Below are 20805 nucleotides of genomic sequence, written 5' to 3'. Positions count from 1 at the left end.
CCCATTAAGCCACGAGGTCTGGACAGAAAGCAATAGTCTTATTCCGCACTTTGGAGACAAGACATACCGAAAGAGTTGAAAATAACGACCCAGGTGTAGATACTTTCCAATAGCTGTCACATAGATTTCTTGGGGGAAAGAGATTAGGAAGTGTACAACAGAAAATCAAGGGTGCCTGTGACTCTTATGGAGCCGCTTTAAACCAAAGTCTTCATAACAATAGTTGGAAAAAGAATTAATGTTTGCTCAAAGTTTTTGAAAGAGTAAATTGCAGACAACTTTGATTGAATCAAATCTCGCAAAAACGCACTATCCGTAGAGGTACCGTGTAGGCCAAGATGGGGTTACATTCGTGATCATATGGCACATTGAAAAAAAACACTTGAAATCTCAGTTTTGACATGTCTGCCTTCCATACCAAGAGGGACTAAAAATCTTGGGTGACATGTAACATGGAAAGAAACTGTTGAAATCTTAGTTTCCACTTGCCTGACATTCATTGATATGGAAGAACTCTAAAGAACAACAAAACCAAAACTCCAGCAACTCCGACCACGAAGGGACTTGAACCCTCAATCTCCCGATCCGAAGTCAGACGCCTTATCCATTAGGCCACGCGGTCTGCATGTAAAGTTTGCGAAAAAATGTGTGGATACGTTTCTCATAGAGAAACATAACTATATTTCCTTTACTTCACATGCCACAATATGCTTTTTATGACCACTGTCCTTCCTCTGACAGATGTTAATTAAGAACACGCAGACAAACATAGGACACAGAAACGACTAATGCATTTGAAACATCTATGTACGAAGGATTATGCGTGAGTCAGATAGGTGGTTTCATGACGTTTCCAGTCTACATATTGAGGCTCTGTGGCGCAATGGATAGCGCATTGGACTTCTAGCGCTTGGCAAGGCATTCAAAGGTTGTGGGTTCGAGTCCCACCAGAGTTATTATTTTTCCAGTGGTTGACTGCATTTGATGTTCTTGTTTAGTTGTAAGTTGCAATATCCACAAAGTGTCTCTGAAAAATTTCTGTAATACTATTGACAGATCTTAATCTGACAGATTTTAATTGAAGCATTAAATTGTATTTCCAAATATCCACAATTTGTCTGTGAGAAATTATGGTAATCTGAAACAATAGAACTATCGAACACAAGTGTGGAAAGCAGTTTAGCGCTCCGTTTGTAAGATTAACGTTTTGATGCGAAAATAATGCCAATATTCAAAGGTTGTGGGTTCGAGTCCCACTAGAGTGGTGTTTTTTTTCCAGTGGTTGACTGCATTTGATGTGCTTGTTTAGTTTTAGGTTGCAATATCCACAAATTGTCTCTGAAAAATGTCTGTAATACAATTTACAGATTTTACTCTAGTGTGAAATGTGTTTCAGTAGTGGGCCCTGTGGCACATTATACAAAGGATGATCACATAGATTTCTTTGGGCAAAAAGATTAGGAAATGTACAACAGAAAATCAAGGGTGCCCTGTGACTCTTATGGAGCCACTTGGAGCCAAAGTCTTCATAACAATAGTTGGAGAAAGAATTAAAGTTTGCCTTTAAGTGTTTGAAACAGTACATCGCAATCAACTTTGATTTCATTAAAGGTGTAGGCAACGCACAATACGTAGAAGAACCCTGCATGCCCAGAGGGCGATAAGTTTGGTGGTCATATGGCACATCAAAAAACACATGTGAAATCTTAGCCTTCACATGCAGGATCTCAAGTCTGCTTACCCTGTGACTCTAATGAAGCCACTTTAAACCAATGCAGTGGCAAAAGGTCCCCTAAGAGCTAGTCCCTTGCCTTGAAACCATGTAAAAAAAATATCTTCTTTCATAGCAGCAGTAGCTTGTCAGGATGGCCGAGTGGTCTAAGGCGCCAGACTCAAGTAATGCTATCTTCTCTCTGTGAGGGTCTTCTGGCCTCCATGTGGAGGCGTGGGTTCAATTCCCACTTCTGACAGTCATCTCTTTTTGTGCTTTGAGCTTCGTTTAATTCAACAATTTTTTGAGAAAGAATCCAAGATTGAATTTAAGCGTTGAAAGAGCACATTGCAGAAGACATTGATTTCATAACATAAGACAGCAATGTACAATCTCTAGACTCAAAAGAACAGTAACCTGGGGATCTAAACCACCAGCAACCTCAAGACAACTCAAATCCACAATCTTCCAATCCAAAGGCAGACACCTTACCCATTAAGCCACGAGGTCTGGACAGAAAGAGATAGTCTTATTCCGCACTTTGGAGACAAGACATACCGAAAAAGTTGAAAATAACGACCCAGGTGTAGATACTTTCCAATAGCTGTCACATAGATTTCTTGGGGGAAAGAGATTAGGAAGTGTACAACAGAAAATCAAGGGTGCCTGTGACTCTTATGGAGCCGCTTTAAACCAAAGTCTTCATAACAATAGTTGGAAAAAGAATTAATGTTTGCTCAAAGTTTTTGAAAGAGTAAATTGCAGACAACTTTGATTGAATCAAATCTCGCAACAACGCACTATCCGTAGAGGTACCGTGTAGGCCAAGATGGGGTTACATTCGGTGATCATATGGCACATTGAAAAAAAACACTTGAAATCTTAGTTTTGACATGTCTGCCTTTCATACCAAGAGGGACTAAAAATCTTGGGTGACACGTAACATGGAAAGAAACTGTTGAAATCTTAGTTTCCACTTGCCTGACATTCATTGATATGTAAGAACTCTAAAGAACAACAAAACCAAAACTCCAGCAACTGCGACCACGAAGGGACTTGAACCCTCAATCTTCTGATCCGAAGTCAGACGCCTTACCCATTACGCCACGCGGTCTGCATGTAAAGCTTGCGAAAAAATGTGTGGATACGTTTCTCATACAGAAACATAACTATATTTCCTTTACTTCACATGCCACAATATGCTTTTTATGACCACTGTCCTTCCTCTGACTGATGTTAATTAAGAACACACAGACAAACATAGGACACAGAAACGACTAATGCATTTGAAACATCTATGTACGAAGGATTATGCGTGAGTCAGATAGGTGGTTTCATGACGTTTTCTGCCTACATATTGAGGCTCTGTGGCGCAATGGATAGCGCAGTGGACTTCTAGCGCTTGGCAAGGCATTCAAAGGTTGTGGGTTCAAGTTCCACCAGAGTCGTGGTTTTTCCAGTGGTTCACTGCATTTGATGTTCTTGTTTAGTTATAAGTTGCAATATCCACAAATTGTCTCTGAAAAATTTCTGTAATACTATTGACAGATCTTAATCTGACAGATTTTAATTGAAAGATTAAATTGTATTTCCAAATATCCACAATTTGTCTGTGAGAAATTATGGTAATCTGAAACAAAAGAACGATCTAACACAAGTGTGGAAAGCAGTTTAGCGCTCCGTTTGTAAGATTAAAGTTTTGATGCGAAAATAATGCCAATATTCAAAGATTGTGGGTTCAAGTCCCACTAGAGTCGTGTTTTTTTTCCAGTGGTTGACTGCATTTGATGTGCTTGTTTAGTTAGAAGTTGCAATATCCACAAATTGTCTCTGAAAAATGTCTAATACAATTGACAGATTTTACTCTAGTGTGAAAAGATTAGGAAATGTACAACAGAAAATCAAGGGTGCCTGTGACTCTTATAGAGCCGCTTTGAGCCAAAGTCTTCATAACAATAGTTGGAGAAAGAATTAAAGTTTGCCTTTAAGTGTTTGAAACAGTACACTGCAATCAACTTTGATTTCATTAAATGTGTTGGCAACGCACAATACATAGAAGAACCCTGCATGCCCAGAGGGCGATAAGTTTGTTGGTCATATGGCACATCAAAAAACAAGCGTGAAATCTTAGCCTTCACAACGTAAATTTCTGATAAGAATTTGGGTATAATTTTTTTTTTAGATTGGGATTATGGGTGGAATATCATGGTTACAGATGCCAAAGAACACATTTGACCTGTTTCTGATAAGAATATGGGCATTTTATTATTTTTACATGGGGATTATGGGTGGAATATTATAGTTACACATGCTAAGTAACATATTGGATCTTTTTCTGATAAGAATATGGGTATAATATTCTTTTTTACATGGGGATTATGGGTGGAATATCATGGTTACACATGCTAAGCAACATATTTGACCTGTTTCTGATAAGAATATGGCTAAAAATATTTTTTGCATGGGGATTATGGGTGGAATATCATGGTTACAGATGCCAAAGAACAAATTTGACCTGTTTCTGATAAGAATATGGGAATATTATTATTTTTACATGGGGATTATGGGTGGAATATTATAGTTACACATGCTAAATAACACATTTGACCCATTTCTGATAAGAATTAGGGTATAATATTTTTTTACATGGGGATTATGGGTGGAATATCATGGTTACAGATGCCAAGGAACAATATTGACCTTTTTCTGATAGGAATATGGGAGTATTATTTTTACATGGGGATTATGGGTGGAATATTATAGTTACACATGCTAAGGAACACATTTGACCTGTTTCTGATAAGAATATGGGCATTTTATTATTTTTACATGGGATTATGGGTGGAATATTATAGTTACACATGCTAAGTAACATATTTGACCTGTTTCTGATAAGAATATGGGTATAATATTTTTTTTACATGGGGATTATGGGTGGAATATTATAGTTGCACATGCTAAGGAACACATTTGACCTGTTTCTGATAAGAATATGGGTATAATATTTTTTTGTTACATGGGGATTATGGGTGGGATATTATAGTTACACATGCTAAATAACATATTGACCTGTTTCTGATAAGAATATGTGTATAATCATTTTTTTACATGGGGATTATGGGTGGAATATTATAGTTACCGATGCCAAGGAACATTTTTGACCCATTTCTGATAAGAATTTGGCTATAAATACTTTTGTACATGGGGAAAATGGGTGGAATATCATGGTTACAGATGCCAAGGAACACATTTGACCCATTTCTGATAACATGGGTATAATATATTTTTTACATGGGGATTATGGGTGGAATATTATAGTTACACATGCTAAGGAACACATTTGACCTGTTTCTGATAAGAATATGGGAACATTATTAATTTTACATGGGGATTATGGGTGGAATATTATAGTTAAACATGCTAGGGAATACATTTGACCTGTTTCTGATAAGAATATGGGAATATTATTATTTTTACATGGGGATTATGGGTGGGATATTATAGTTACACATGCTAAGTAACATATTTGACCTGTTTCTGCCGGCCCCGCAAGACACACGGGAGTCTGCTTTGGTAAATCGTGGGGGGCACATCTTGGGGGCAGAGTGGCAGTATCTCGGGGGGGGGCAGAGTGGCAGCATATCTATTCTACGGTTTTTTTAACTAAGAATTTTTTTTCCTTAAAAAAGCACCTAACTTTAAGGGTGCGGCCTATATCCGAGCCAATCTGGTATTTCTATAGAATTTACTATGATTCCGTTATAAAACTGTATATATATTTCGGCAAGTAAATAGTTTTCGTTGCAACTTAGTATCAAGAACTACCTAAAAGAAGATACTTTGATTTACCAAGAGTGTAAAATGTGTACTGACACCTATTGATCATCCCAATATGCTGTTTAGTATGTCCCCTTTTATCTGCTATAGCTCTTGAAAGGTGCCTAGATAAAAAAACAAAACCCTGTCGATAGACATAACTCTGGATACATCATTCTCACTTTAATGCATATTGAAGCACTTGCATTTTACAGCTTTTTTACATCATACTTGGAGGGAAAAATAGTTTTGTATGCTACAGTAATTGTATCCTCATTTTACGTTTTGGCTTTTCCATCATTATATCTTAGTTGCAAATTCACATGTTTCAACATTTGATTTAAAATAACCAGAAATGTGCACAACAATGTATTCACAACAGCGCACAAACAGCCGGTAAATCTTACTTTTATGTTGCGCAGAAGCAGACACGCTGCCAGTTCACTAAGTGGCTTCTATGTTGCTAAGCAACGAACGCGATTCCCGGGCGGCTCTAAGATACCCAATAACTACCCGCTTTTCCAATGACCTAATCAAAGGCGGACAACATACAAACCAATACAAATACAGGCTTTCCTCGAATAGGCGGAGCGTGTGTTCATATCGAGGCGTGAACCGCTTCAAGGCGGAAGCGCTGTAGCTATGGTTTAGTGACACAGAGTGATCGGTGCGTGACGCAGTGACGAAAAAGCGATGACCATTTTTAGTCTTGAATGTCGACTGTTTAACTGACGATCCGGAGTTATAGGAGAGATCCTATAGTCAACGAATTTCTTTTGTGTTCATGCTAAATTATTGCAAGTAAATATAGTACAACCTCGTGAAAACGAAGACTGCATATACATGTACATACACAGATATGCACGTATGTGTGTAAAACATTTTTATTTTGTTATATGGAGTCTTAAACTGACTCGAATCGTTGTATTTGAATTGTGAACCAAGTTGTGTCAGCATTTTCACCTATGAAACATACGTATATTGCGTATATTTAAATAGATTATTATTTGGAGATTTTTTTTTATTTTTTATTCACACAAAAGTACTTGTAGTAGCTACAGAGATTGTGCTCAACATCGGACTACCATGGATAGATCATCAGTGGCTAAAGTGGGAGCTGTGGCTAGTGCAAGTATGTTGGCTCTGGTTGGAGGTGTGGTACTTGCACAATATATCTTCACGGTAAAGAAGAAAACAGGCCGGAAAACCAAGATTATAGAGATGGTAAGTGTTACTAGCTACCAAATAACTGTTCTAAAATGTATTTGTGTGACATGAAAGATAGCAAATGAACTGCATTAGTTATCCAAAAAATATAAGGTAGGTGCACTTAACCCAATGAAATATTCCTGTTTATTGAGCCATTATTTTGTTTAATTATTATCATTATTGTGGAAGAAAAGAAATATGTTAAAACTGCACTGTGACTGTTATAAACAACCTTCTATATGTTATGTAAACATACCTACCTGTTAATTTATTTGAAGTATTTAACACATTAATTATACAGTGCATTTATTATTCAGCATTATATGTACTGTATGTAATAAGGCATTTATTTGGTGTGCTGCCAGTGATTCTTGAACAAATGGGACAATCATGTTTTGCAATGGAACTGGAGTCAAGCTATCAGACAGTTTCAAATCAGTGGTCATGCCATCAGACGCTTTTTCTTTAGATTAGCAAAAGGTGCCTTAGACCTGGAAATGTGATAATAATCATATAATGTTACAATTTTTAGTGGATTTTGCAGAGTTCTCACACAAATATATCTCCCTGCAAAATTAGATACGTTTATTAAACAAATTAAAGGTAAATATCCGCTCATTTCTAGCAAATTACCTTTTATAACATTTCTGCATATATTACAAAATTCCACCGTTGGACCAACACATTTACACTGCACATATCTCACACACACACCCCTATATAATATCTTACAATATGGTGCATTTTTACTGTGGAAATTTAAAGATATAGCACCCCAAATAGCAGTGCAGTACTTGATAAATGTCATATTTCAACATTCTACATGGGGTTAAAAAAAATTCCCCCATTGGACCAATACAGTTACACTGCACATATCTCAAACACATGCCCCTCTATTATTTCTGAGAATATGGTGCATTTTTACTGGGGAAATTTAAAGCTATAGCGCCCCATATATCATCCCAGTAGACAGCAACTGGCATTTTTCAGCATTCTACAGAGGGTTAAAAAAAAATTCCCCATTGGACCAATACAGTTACACTGCACATATCTCAAACACAACCCCCTCTATTATTTCTGAGAATATGGTGCATTTTTACTGTGGAAATTTAAAGCTATAGCGCCCCAAATATCATCCCAGTAGACAGCAACTGGCATTTTTCAGCATTCTACAGAGGGTTAAAAAAAATTCCCCCATTGGACCAATACAGTTACACTGCAGATATCTCAAACACATGCCCCTCTATTATTTCTGAGAATATGGTGCATTTTTACTGTGGAAATTTAAAGCTATAGCGCCCCAAATATCATCCCAGTAGACAGCAACTGGCATTTTTCAGCATTCTACAGAGGGTTAAAAAAAATGTCCCCATTGGACCAATACAGTTACACTGCAGATATCTCAAACACATGCCCCTCTATTATTTCTGAGAATATGGTGCATTTTTACTGTGGAAATTTAAAGCTATAGCGCCCCAAATATCATCCCAGTAGACAGCAACTGGCATTTTTCAGCATTCTACAGAGGGTTAAAAAAAATTCCCCATTGGACCAATACAGTTACACTGCAGATATCTCAAACACATGCCCCTCTATTATTTCTGAGCATATGGTGCATTTTTACTGTGGAAATTTAAAGCTATAGGGCCCCAAATATCGGCCCAGTAGACAGCAACCGTCATTTTTCAACATTCTACAGGGGGTTAAAAAAAAATTCCCCATTGGACCAATACAGTTACACTGCAGATATCTCAAACACATGCCCCTCTATTATTTCTGAGAATATGGTGCATTTTTACTGTGGAAATTTAAAGCTATAGGGCCCCAAATATCAGCCCAGTACACAGCAACCGTAATTTTTCAACATTCTACATGGGGTTAAAAAAAATTCCCCCATTGGACCAATACAGTTACACTGCAGATATCTCAAACACATGCCCCTCTATTATTTCTGAGCATATGGTGCATTTTTACTGTGGAAATTTAAAGCTATAGGGCCCCAAATATCGGCCCAGTAGACAGCAACCGTCATTTTTCAACATTCTACAGGGGGTTAAAAAAAAATTCCCCATTGGACCAATACAGTTACACTGCAGATATCTCAAACACATGCCCCTCTATTATTTCTGAGAATATGGTGCATTTTTACTGTGGAAATTTAAAGCTATAGGGCCCCAAATATCAGCCCAGTACACAGCAACCGTAATTTTTCAACATTCTACATGGGGTTAAAAAAAATTCCCCCATTGGACCAATACAGTTACACTGTATATATCTCAAACACATAACCCTCTATTATTTCTGAGAATATGGTGCATTTTTACTGTGGAAATTTAAAGCTATAGGGCCCCAAATATCAGCCCAGTAGACAGCAACCGTCATTTTTCAACATTCTACATGGGGTTAAAAAAAATTTCCCCATTGGACCAATACAGTTACACTGCAGATATCTCAAACACATGCCCCTCTATTATTTCTGAGAATATGGTGCATTTTTACTGTGGAAATTTAAAGCTATAGGGCCCCAAATATCAGCCCAGTAGACAGCAACTGGCATTTTTCAGCATTCTACAGAGGGTTAAAAAAAATGTCCCCATTGGACCAATACAGTTACACTGCAGATATCTCAAACACATGCCCCTCTATTATTTCTGAGAATATGGTGCATTTTTACTGTGGAAATTTAAAGCTATAGCGCCCCAAATATCATCCCAGTAGACAGGAACTGGCATTTTTCAGCATTCTACAGAGGGTTAAAAAAAATTCCCCATTGGACCAATACAGTTACACTGCAGATATCTCAAACACATGCCCCTCTATTATTTCTGAGAATATGGTGCATTTTTACTGTGGAAATTTAAAGCTATAGGGCCCCAAATATCAGCCCAGTACACAGCAACCGTAATTTTTCAACATTCTACATGGGGTTAAAAAAAATTCCCCCATTGGACCAATACAGTTACACTGTATATATCTCAAACACATAACCCTCTATTATTTTCTGAGAATATGGTGCATTTTTACTGTGGAAATTTAAAGCTATAGGGCCCCAAATATCAGCCCAGTAGACAGCAACCGTCATTTTTCAACATTCTACATGGGGTTAAAAAAAATTTCCCCATTGGACCAATACAGTTACACTGCAGATATCTCAAACACATGCCCCTCTATTATTTCTGAGAATATGGTGCATTTTTACTGTGGGAAATTTAAAGCTATAGTGCCCCAAATATCAGCCCAGTACACAGGAACCGTCATTTTTCAACATTCTACAGGGGGTTAAAAAAAATGTCCCCATTGGACCAATACAGTTACACTGCAGATATCTCAAACACATTCCCCTCTATTATTTCGGAGAATATGGTGCATTTTTACTGTGTAAATTTAAAGCTATAGGGCCCCAAATATCGGCCCAGTAGACAGCAACCGTCATTTTTCAACATTCTACAGCGGGTTAAAAAAAAATTCCCCATTGGACCAATACAGTTACACTGCAGATATCTCAAACACATGCCCCTCTATTATTTCTGAGAATATGGTGCATTTTTACTGTGGAAATTTAAAGCTTATAGGGCCCCAAATATCAGCCCAGTAGACAGCAACCGTCATTTTTCAACATTCTACAGGGGGTTAAAAAAAAAATTCCCCATTGGACCAATACAGTTACACTGCAGATATCTCAAACACATGCCCCTCTATTATTTCTGAGAATATGGTGCATTTTTACTGTGGAAATTTAAAGCTATAGTGCCCCAAATATCAGCCCAGTACACAGGAACCGTCATTTTTCAACATTCTACAGGGGGTTAAAAAAAAATTCCCCATTGGACCAATACAGTTACACTGCAGATATCTCAAACACATGCCCCTCTATTATTTCTGAGAATATGGTGCATTTTTACTGTGGAAATTTAAAGCTATTGGGCCCCAAATATTGGCCCGGTAGACAGCAACCGTCATTTTTCAACATTCTACAGGGGGTTAAAAAAAATTTCCCCATTGGACCAATACAGTTACACTGCAGATATCTCAAACACATGCCCCCTCTATTATTTCTGAGAATATGGTGCATTTTTACTGTGGAAATTTAAAGCTATAGTACCCCAAATATCAGCCCAGTACACAGCAACCGTCATTTTTCAACATTCTACAGAGGGTTAAAAAAAATTCCCCATTGGACCAATACAGTTACACTGCACATATCTCAAACACAACCCCCTCTATTATTTCTGAGAATATGGTGCATTTTTACTGTGGAAATTTAAAGCTATAGCGCCCCAAATATCATCCCAGTAGACAGCAACTGGCATTTTTCAGCATTCTACAGAGGGTTAAAAAAAATTCCCCCATTGGACCAATACAGTTACACTGCAGATATCTCAAACACATGCCCCTCTATTATTTCTGAGAATATGGTGCATTTTTACTGTGGAAATTTAAAGCTATAGCGCCCCAAATATTAGCCCAATTCATAGCAAATGGGATTTTTCAAAAATCTACAGAGGGTTGAAAAAAATTCCTCCATTGGACCAATTCAGTTACAGTGCAAGTATCTCAAACACACCATTCTCTATTATTTCTGAGAATATGGTGCATTTTTACTGTGGAAATTTAAAGCTATAGCACCCCAAATATCATCCCAGTAGACAGCAACTGGCATTTTTTAGCATTCTACAGAGGGTTAAAAAAAATTCCCCCATTGGACCAATACAGTTACACTGCAGACATCTCAATCACATGCCCCTCTATTATTTATGAGAATATTGTGCATTTTTACTGTGGAAATTTAAAGCTATAGCGCCCCAAATATCAGCCCAGTAGACAGTAACTGCCATTTTTCAACATTCTACAGGGGGGGTTAAAAAATAATTCCCCATTGGACCAATACAGTTACACTGCAGATATCTCAAACACATGCCCCGCTATTATTTCTGAGAATATGGTGCATTTTTACTGTGGAAATTTAAAGCTATAGCGCCCCAAATATTAGCCCAATTCATAGCAAATGGGATTTTTCTAAAATCTACAGAGGGTTAAAAAAAATTCCTCCATTGGACCAATTTAGTTACAGTGCAAATATCTCAAACACACCATTCTCTATGATTTCTGAGAATATGGTGCATTTTTACTGTGAAAATTTAAAGCTATGGCGCCCCAAATATCATCCCAGTGGACAGCTAATGGGATTTTTCAACATTCTACAGAGGGTTAAAAAAAATCCCCCATTGTACCAATACAGTTACACTGCAGATATCTCAAACACATGCCCCTCTATTATTTCTGAGAATATGGTGCATTTTTACTGTGGAAATATAAAGCTATAGTGTAATTTAGTTATAAATATAAAGGTCCTGGTATATGTCACTGTCAAACAACCCCCCAATATGTGTTCAGCAACATCTCCTGAGTATGGTGATACCCCACATGTATAGGTTTGTCAGATTGTTTGGCTGGTAAAAGGCTACTTTTGGGACATGCGTAATTCAGGTAGTCTTTTGGTCATTCTGCCTTCTATATCCTCTTTGGATCATCTTTGAAGCAGACTACTTCAATTTACCCCATCAAACCATATATTTTTGAAAACTAGACACCACAAAGTATTTCAAATGCTGGTATTTTAACCCTTTTATGCATGAGATTCTACTACCTGTCTTTCCCAAAATTTTATTTTGTATTTTTTTCCACACAAATTGTACTTCAGGAATGAATTCATAGCTCCTGGTATGCGTCACTATCAAACAACCCCCCAATGTGTGTTCAGCAACATCTCCCGAGTGCAGTGATACCCCACATGCATGGGTTTGTCGGGTTGTTTGAGATTTAAAATCCCACATTTGGGAAGTGCGCTTTTTTTCTCTATTTTGGTCAGTCTGTACCTATGCCCTATTTTTGAGACAGGCCACTCCAATTTACCCCATCAAGCCATTTTTTATTAAATTAGACACCCCTTGGTTATTTGAAGTGCTTTTATTTTAACTCTTTGTATGTTGAGATTTTAGGACTTGCTCAAAATAATAAACTTTTTTTTTTTTTAATTTTTATTTATTCATTTTTTTTACACATTTTGCTGGTACTGGATGGTTCCTCTGGTGACATCACTGCATAATTATTTTTAAATGTTAGCACATTTTTTTTTAAGCTTTTATTTTCCTTTTTTTTTTATATTTTACTAATCACATTGTGATTAGAAAGCTGGGCTCCATTGACTTGCATGGTTGAGTGCAGTACCTGTATTCAACCTGCAAGTGGAGCCAGAGTTCTCTAGAGGGTCTGGAGACCATCTAGCGAAATTTTTCGTCTTTATTATTTTTTTTTCAGGACGGTCACCATCTTGCCGATGGGGAAATTTTTTTTAACCCCCTGTAGAATGTTGAAAAATGACGGTAGCTGTCTACTGGGCTGATATTTGGGGCCCTATAGCTTTAAATTTCCACAGTAAAAATGCACCATATTCTCAGAAATAATAGAGGGGCATGTGTTTGAGATATCTGCAGTGTAACTGTATTGGTACAATGGGGGATTTTTTTTAACCCTCTGTAGAATGTTGAAAAATCCCATTAGCTGTCCACTGGGATGATATTTGGGGCGCTATAGCTTTAAATTTCCACAGTAAAAATGCACCATATTCTCAGAAATAATAGAGGGGGTTGTGTTTGAGATATGTGCAGTGTAACTGTATTGGTCCAATGGGGAATTTTTTTTAACCCCATGTAGAATGTTGAAAAATGACGGTTGCTGTCTACTGGGCTGATATTTGGGGCCCTATAGCTTTAAATTTCCACAGTAAAAATGCACCATATTCTCAGAAATAATAGAGGGGCATGTGTTTGAGATATCTGCAGTGTAACTGTATTGGTCCAATGGGGAATTTTTTTTTAACCCCCTGTAGAATGTTGAAAAATGACGGTTGCTGTGTACTGGGCTGATATTTGGGGCACTATAGCTTTAAATTTCCACAGTAAAAATGCACCATATTCTCAGAACTAATAGAGGGGCATGTGTTTGAGATATCTGCAGTGTAACTGTATTGGTCCAATGGGGAAAATTTTTTTAACCCCCTGTAGAATGTTGAAAAATGACGGTTGCTGTCAACTGGGCTGATATTTGGGGCCCTATAGCTTTAAATTTCCACATTAAAATTCACCATATTCTCATAAATAATAGAGGGGCATGTGTTTGAGATATCTGCAGTGTAACTGTATTGGTCCAATGGGGACATTTTTTTAACCCCATGTAGAATGTTGAAAAATGACGGTTGCTGTCTACTGGGCTGATATTTGGGGCCCTATAGCTTTCAATTTCCACAGTAAAAATGCACCATATTCTCAGAAATAATTGAGGGTTATGTGTTTGAGATATCTGCAGTGTAACTGTATTGGTCCAATGGGGGAATTTTTTTTAACCCTCTGTAGAATGCTGAAAAATGCCAGTTGCTGTCTACTGGGATGATATTTGGGGCGCTATAGCTTTAAATTTCCACAGTAAAAATGCACCATATTCTCAGAAATAATAGAGGGGCATGTGTTTGAGATATCTGCAGTGTAACTGTATTGGTCCAATGGGGAATTTTTTTTTAACCCCCTGTAGAATGTTGAAAAATGACGGTTGCTGTCTACTGGGCTGATAATTGGGGCCCTATAGCTTTAAATTTCCACAGTAAAAATACACCATATTCTCAGAAATAATAGAGAGGCATGTGTTTGAGATATCTGCAGTGTAACTGTATTGGTCCAATGGGGAATTTTTTTTAACCCCCTGTAGAATGTTGAAAAATGACTGTTGCTGTCTACTGGGCTGATATTTGGGGCCCTATAGCTTTAAATTTCCACAGTAAAAATGCACCATATTCTCAGAAATAATAGAGGGTTATGTGTTTGAGATATATACAGTGTAACTGTATTGATCCAATGGGGGAATTTTTTTTAACCACCTGCAGAATGTTGAAAAATGACAGTTGCTGTCTACTGGGGTGATATTTGGGGCCCTATAGCTTCAAATTTCCACAGTAAAAATGAACCATATTCTCAGAAATAATAGAGGGGCATGTGTTTGAGATATCTGCAGTGTAACTGTATTGGTCCAATGGGGACATTTTTTTTAAACCCATGTAGAATGTTGAAAAATGATGGTTGCTGTCTACTGGGCTGATATTTGGGGCCCTATAGCTTTAAATTTCCACAGTAAAAATGCACCATATTCTCAGAAATAATAGAGGGGCATGTGTTTGAGATATCTGCAGTGTAACTGTATTGGTCCAATGGGGAAATTTTTTTTAACCCCCTGTAGAATGTTGAAAATGACGGTTGCTGTGTACTGGGCTGATATTTGGGCACTATAGCTTTAAATTTCCACAGTAAAAATGCACCATATTCTCAGAACTAATAGAGGGGCATGTGTTTGAGATATCTGCAGTGTAACTGTATTGGTCCAATGGGGAAATTTTTTTTAACCCCCTGTAGAATGTAGAAAAATGACGGTTGCTGTCAACTGGGCTGATATTTTGGGGGCCCTATAGCTTTAAATTTCCACAGTAAAAATGCACCATATTCTCATAAATAATAGAGGGGCATGTGTTTGAGATATCTGCAGTGTAACTGTATTGGTCCAATGGGGACATATTTTTAACCCCATGTAGAATGTTGAAAAATGACGGTTGCTGTCTACTGGGCTGATATTTGGGGCCCTATAGCTTTAAATCTCCACAGTAAAAATGCACCATATTCTCAGAAATAATTGAGGGTTATGTGTTTGAGATATATACAGTGTAACTGTATTGGTCCAATGGGGAAATTTTTTTTAACCCCCTGTAGAATGTTGAAAAATGACGGTTGCTGTCTACTGGGCTGATATTTGGGGCCCTATAGCTTTAAATTTCCACAGTAAAAATGCACCATATTCTCAGAAATAATAGAGGGGCATGTGTTTGAGATATCTGCAGTGTAACTGTATTGGTCCAATGGGGAAATTTTTTTTAACCCCCTGTAGAATGTTGAAAAATGACGGTTGCTGTGTACTGGGCTGATATTTGGGGCCCTATAGCTTTAAATTTCCACAGTAAAAATGCACCATATTCTCAGAAATAATAGAGGGGCATGTGTTTGAGATATGTGCAGTGTAACTGTATTGGTCCAATGGGGATTTTTTTTTTAACCTTCTATAGAATGCTGAAAAATGCCAGTTGCTTTCTCCTGGGATATTTGGGGCGCCATAGCTTTAAATTTCCACAGTAAACATGCACCATATTCTTAGAAATAATAGAGGGGCATGTGTTTGAGATATCTGCAGTGTAACTGTATTGGTCCAATGGGGAAATTTTTTTTTAACCCTCTGTAGAATGCTGAAAAATGCCAGTTGCTGTCTACTGGGATGATATTTGGGGTGCTATAGCTTTAAATTTCCACAGTAAAAATGCACCATATTCTCAGAAATAATAGAGGGGCATGTGTTTGAGATATCTGCAGTGTAACTGTATTGGTCCAATGGGGGAATTTTTTTTAACCCTCTGTAGAATGCTGAAAAATGCCAGTTGCTGTCTACTGGGATGATATTTGGGGCGCTATAGCTTTAAATTTCCACAGTAAAAATGCACCATATTCTCAGAAATAATAGAGGGGGTTGTGTTTGAGATATGTGCAGTGTAACTGTATTGGTCCAATGGGGAATTTTTTTTTAACCCTCTGTAGAATGCTGAAAAATGCCAGTTGCTGTCTACTGGGAGGATATTTGGGGCGCTATAGCTTTAAATTTCCACAGTAAAAATGCACCATATTGTAAGATATTATATAGGGGTGTGTGTGTGAGATATGTGCAGTGTAAATGTGTTGGTCCAACGGTGGAATTTTGTAATATATGCAGAAATGTTATAAAAGGTAATTTGCTAGAAATGAGCGGATATTTACCTTTAATTTGTTTAATAAACGTATCTAATTTTGCAGGGAGATATATTTGTGTGAGAACTCTGCAAAATCCACTAAAAATTGTAACATTATATGATTATTATCACATTTCCAGGTCTAAGGCACATTTTGCTAATCTTAAGAAAAAAGCGTCTGATGGCATGACCACTGATTTGAAACTGTCTGATAGCTTGACTCCAGTTGCAATGGAGGATGTATATTACATGGTGAAATGTTATGCAAACAGATGAGTCATGTGAAAACGTTAATTATTATGTCTGGTGTGCTTTAGTATAGTTTTATTCTTTCTTCTGAAGGTTTAATCACATGAAAAGCAGCACATGTTTATGAAGCTTCTCCACTTTCTATAGCAACAACATGTCAGCAAAATTTTACATAACTGAAGCATTATCTGGGAAATATTTGGTAGGGTTCATCAGGACTAGGAATCATGCAGGTCATCTGTCAGGACTAACAATTAAACAGAACAGCAATTTGGAAACGTTGAAGCTTGGGTTTTCCTTTACCTGACACAAGACAATGTGAAACTCTATGCTGAGCCTGAGACGCTATACACTAGCATCCTGGCCTGGCTTGCAGTATGAACCCAGCGGCAAGGGGGGAAACTTTAACGTGTGACTACATGGGCAGCAGACAAATTAAAATAGACCAAGTGGCACACAAAAACGCAAAGGATATGTTTAAATAAACAAGCAAAAATGTTGCAATAATCTCCCACCTGTGCCCAACAGGTAAATTACAAACATCTAATGGAAGGGAGTTGCACTCAAAAAAAACAGAATTGCTTAATAGTACAAATATTATTTTATTGCCAAAAATATAATAAAGCACTTAAATAGATATATAGGCAAACATGAGCGACCGTAGAAGGAGAGACTGTAAGAGAGATCCCTAATATTTGACTAAGCAGGTCTTTTTCAATGGTGATCTAGTGATTGTTAAGCAAACACTGTGTATGTAGGCAAAAATGCCAAAAAAACCATAAGACCATTGTGGTGTTAAAGCAAATATAAAAACCCAAACCCCACAGGACAACAGCCCCCTTTTATCTCACTCTCTCACTCTCTCACTCCAATTCCCTTCCACACAATTTGATCTCACCCACTGTTAAGCCTCCAGATCCGATAATAGCTCACTGCTGGAAGCTGACTCTTACCACTTCCACCATGGAGGAAAAGGAAAAGAACTGAAGGAGTTCATGTGTGGCATTATATACCCTTCATTTGACATCACATCCAGTTTCCAGTGTATTCATGCATCACTTCCTTTAGTGAACTGTGGGAGGGAAGGATTCTAAGAACGCCCACCTAAACCTATTTGCTTTGTTCATGGGGACAAGACAAGTTACCACAACCGTAAAATCACCTGCACCTGTAGCTCATTAGACCTCATCTATGGCAGCCGCCATATTGATACTATAGTGTGCTATGATGTCATGCCACTATGCGCAATTATATTCAAAGCACCCAGCAAGTGAATAAAAGACTGAAAAATACCAGAAAACCAGGCTCCAAAAAAATACAAATAGATTGAGTTGCATGATCATTCCAGTGGATTACAAGCACCAAAAAAACAAGGTTCTGTTAAAAAATAAACTATAAATTTGGCCTTAATAATGATGCAAAATAGGTAATTTATCAAAAAGTATTTGCGGTCCTCTGAAGTTATCGGACTTTGCATATTGTAGACATCTCAACTTGTGCGTCTGTCTATAAGTAGTTCGTGTGTTTACTAAACTTGGGAACTGCCGGAAAGTTTGTGTTCATTTTCGGGGGGGGGGGGTCTTTATATTCGACAAACATTTTCTGTCGCAAGTCAAATGTTTACTGTTAATGTAGATTATCGAACAAACTGATTACCTTACACATCTGCTAGCACTTCCATAGTGATAAACAAACAAGAAGATTAAAGGCATGAAAATAGCCTTTGAGCACAGCAGTGTGTAAAGATATGATGTATCCGATTGTTCCACTTCTGACCAGGAACCTGGGGAAGAGCAGGTCTCCTTTTGCCCTTTTCTTGGGGCAGAGGGGCCCCTGCAAATTCTCCTTGCCCCAGGCCCTGGGAATTCTGAGGTCAGCCATGGTTCCAATAGTTACTATGGTGATAGGATTACTTTCCCAATTTTGTACCACATTAACGTTTTATGCATAATAACATTGAGTTACCAAAATAAACAAACAAAACTTATTTGTATGGATATGTTAGGTACATATTCTCATAATCTGAATGCTGTACAATATATTTTGGGTAACAATTGTAAATTAGTTTTTATTTTATTATACAGCACAGGCAATGTGTATTGTTTAAACATCTCAGGAGCACTGGATGTATGGAAAAAACTATGGCACAGTCCCTCAGACACTTGAGCGTTATTCATTGTGTAATGTGTTTTATACAGTGGTATGGATTCATAGTCACTGTGCATTTCTTCCAAGTTCAGATGACTCCATATACGCTATGTATCGTGCTCCCATAACTCATTGCTTGGTTGCCACTCTGGACATTTCTTGACATGTTCCTTTAATCAGCAGTGAGCCAATTTTTTTTTACTCTACACTGAGCAAAGAGTGATAATGAAGGTTGCCGTAAATGGGACAAATAAAGTATTCAGTAATGTCTAACAATGTTAGTGATTTTATTTTGTCACTATATACCGTTCAAAACTATAACAAAAATAGGGAGACTCCTCCTAAACAAATTAAGATATTAACACACAACTACCGTAGCTCTGATAGCGAAGTTGTAAGTACATCTTTGTTCCGCTGAATTTCTGTTAACAAAGGTTACTTTGTTGTGTTACGTGCCCCCTCCCCACCAAGCTTGTTACTGAAATTATACTATTTAATTATATACTGTTATGCCCAAATTATTAATAATAATTTTGTATTTATACAGAAATACAAAATTATTATTTTGTATTTCTGTATAAACAATGGTTGTTTTTTTTTTTGTTTTTTTTAAAGACATGCTTCAGTGCATTATATTATACCATAGATTCTAAATGTGGATTATGTATAAAAGTAATTATTGTGCAAAGTGGTTTTATCACTATGGGAACCAAGATTGGTTGATTTTTATTTTTTTATTTTTTTTTCTTGGTAAAATGGTAGGATCACTTTTTAGACACAGCCCTATAATGACCGTTTATACATACACTACCCCACACGCTGTATTTATCCCAGTAAACAAAATAAAAAATAAATAGATATATGTATCTTGATTCAGAAAATGTCTGAAAACAAACCTATAATGAATTCATTAAAGTACAAAGTTTTCTACAGTGAAGTGAAAATGTGATCCCCTGCTCATTTTGTATGTTTGCCCACTGACAAAGACACGATCAGTCTATAATTTTAATGTAGGTTTATTTGAACAGTGAGAGACAGAATAACAAAAAAACAAAAATCCAGAATAACGCATTTCAAAATAGTTAGTTATACATTGATTTGCATTCCTCTCAATGAAATAAGTATTTGATCCCCTATCAATCAGCAAGATGTCTGGCTCCCATGTGTTTTATACAGGTAATGAGCTGAGATTAGGAGCACTCTCTTAAAGGAAGTGCTCCTAATCTCAGTTTGTTACCATGGCCAAGACCAAAGAGCTGTCCAAGGTTGTCAGGGACAAGACTGTAGACCTACATGAGGCTGGAATAGGCTACAAGACCATCGCCAAGCAGCTTGGTGAGAAGGTGACAACAGTTGGTGTGATTATTCGCAAATGAAAGGAAAACAAAATAACTGTCAATCTCCCTCGGTCTGGGGCTCCATGCAAGATCTCATCTCGTGGAGTTTCACAGGAGGATCTTGAGTGTTCTCAAGGCAGCTGGGACCATAGTCATCGTAGACAACTTCCACTGCAGCCGGAAGGAGGTGCGGTTAGCAGCGGGGGTTGTCTGCGTCCATCGCGCAGACCGCCCCCGGCTGTCAGATATCAGAGTTCCCTGCACCGGTGCAGGGAATTCTCTCTGACAGCCGGGGAAGGTCTGCGTGATGCACGCAGACAACCCCCGCTGCTAACTGCATCTCCTTCCGACTACAGCGTAGACTTCTAACCGCTGTCTGGACAACACACCGGGGAGTCAGAAGCACCAGTAAGTTGGGCGGGGGAGTGTTAAATGGGGGGCATAAGGCATTTCTGTAGGCAGAG

The 20805-nt window shown here is 37.7% G+C and overlaps 1 protein-coding gene and 4 non-coding genes across 7 annotated transcripts in view; 3 read left to right on the top strand and 2 right to left on the bottom strand.

Moving 5' to 3' along the window:
- Positions 1-549: 549 nt before the first annotated feature.
- Positions 550-622, bottom strand: TRNAR-UCG (transfer RNA arginine (anticodon UCG)). The gene has a single exon. It is a non-coding gene; the product is annotated as a tRNA-Arg (tRNA).
- Positions 623-869: 247 nt separating this feature from the next.
- Positions 870-956, top strand: TRNAR-UCU (transfer RNA arginine (anticodon UCU)). Its single transcript is given in 2 exon segments — positions 870-906; positions 921-956. It is a non-coding gene; the product is annotated as a tRNA-Arg (tRNA).
- Positions 957-1859: 903 nt separating this feature from the next.
- On the top strand, positions 1860-1970 carry TRNAL-CAA (transfer RNA leucine (anticodon CAA)). The gene is made up of 2 exons: positions 1860-1897; positions 1925-1970. It is a non-coding gene; the product is annotated as a tRNA-Leu (tRNA).
- A 782-nt stretch (positions 1971-2752) lies between these two features.
- Positions 2753-2825, bottom strand: TRNAR-UCG (transfer RNA arginine (anticodon UCG)). Its single transcript has one exon. It is a non-coding gene; the product is annotated as a tRNA-Arg (tRNA).
- Positions 2826-6613: 3788 nt separating this feature from the next.
- LOC149283578 (cytosolic 5'-nucleotidase 3A-like) overlaps positions 6614-20805 on the top strand; it is a 56708-nt gene continuing 42516 nt past the window's right edge. For all 3 annotated transcript variants that reach the window (XM_089497376.1, XM_089497377.1, XM_089497375.1), the window contains exon 1: positions 6614-6751. In XM_089497376.1, coding sequence (XP_089353502.1) covers positions 6614-6751 — 138 coding nt within the window. The remainder of the gene's footprint in view (positions 6752-20805) is intronic.

Source organism: Sceloporus occidentalis, unplaced genomic scaffold (assembly GCF_023333645.1).
Source record: "Sceloporus occidentalis isolate IW3139 unplaced genomic scaffold, rSceOcc1.0.p SCAF_102, whole genome shotgun sequence".
Classification (NCBI taxonomy): domain Eukaryota; kingdom Metazoa; phylum Chordata; class Lepidosauria; order Squamata; family Phrynosomatidae; genus Sceloporus; species Sceloporus occidentalis.
This window is presented reverse-complemented; position numbering and strand designations above follow the sequence as displayed.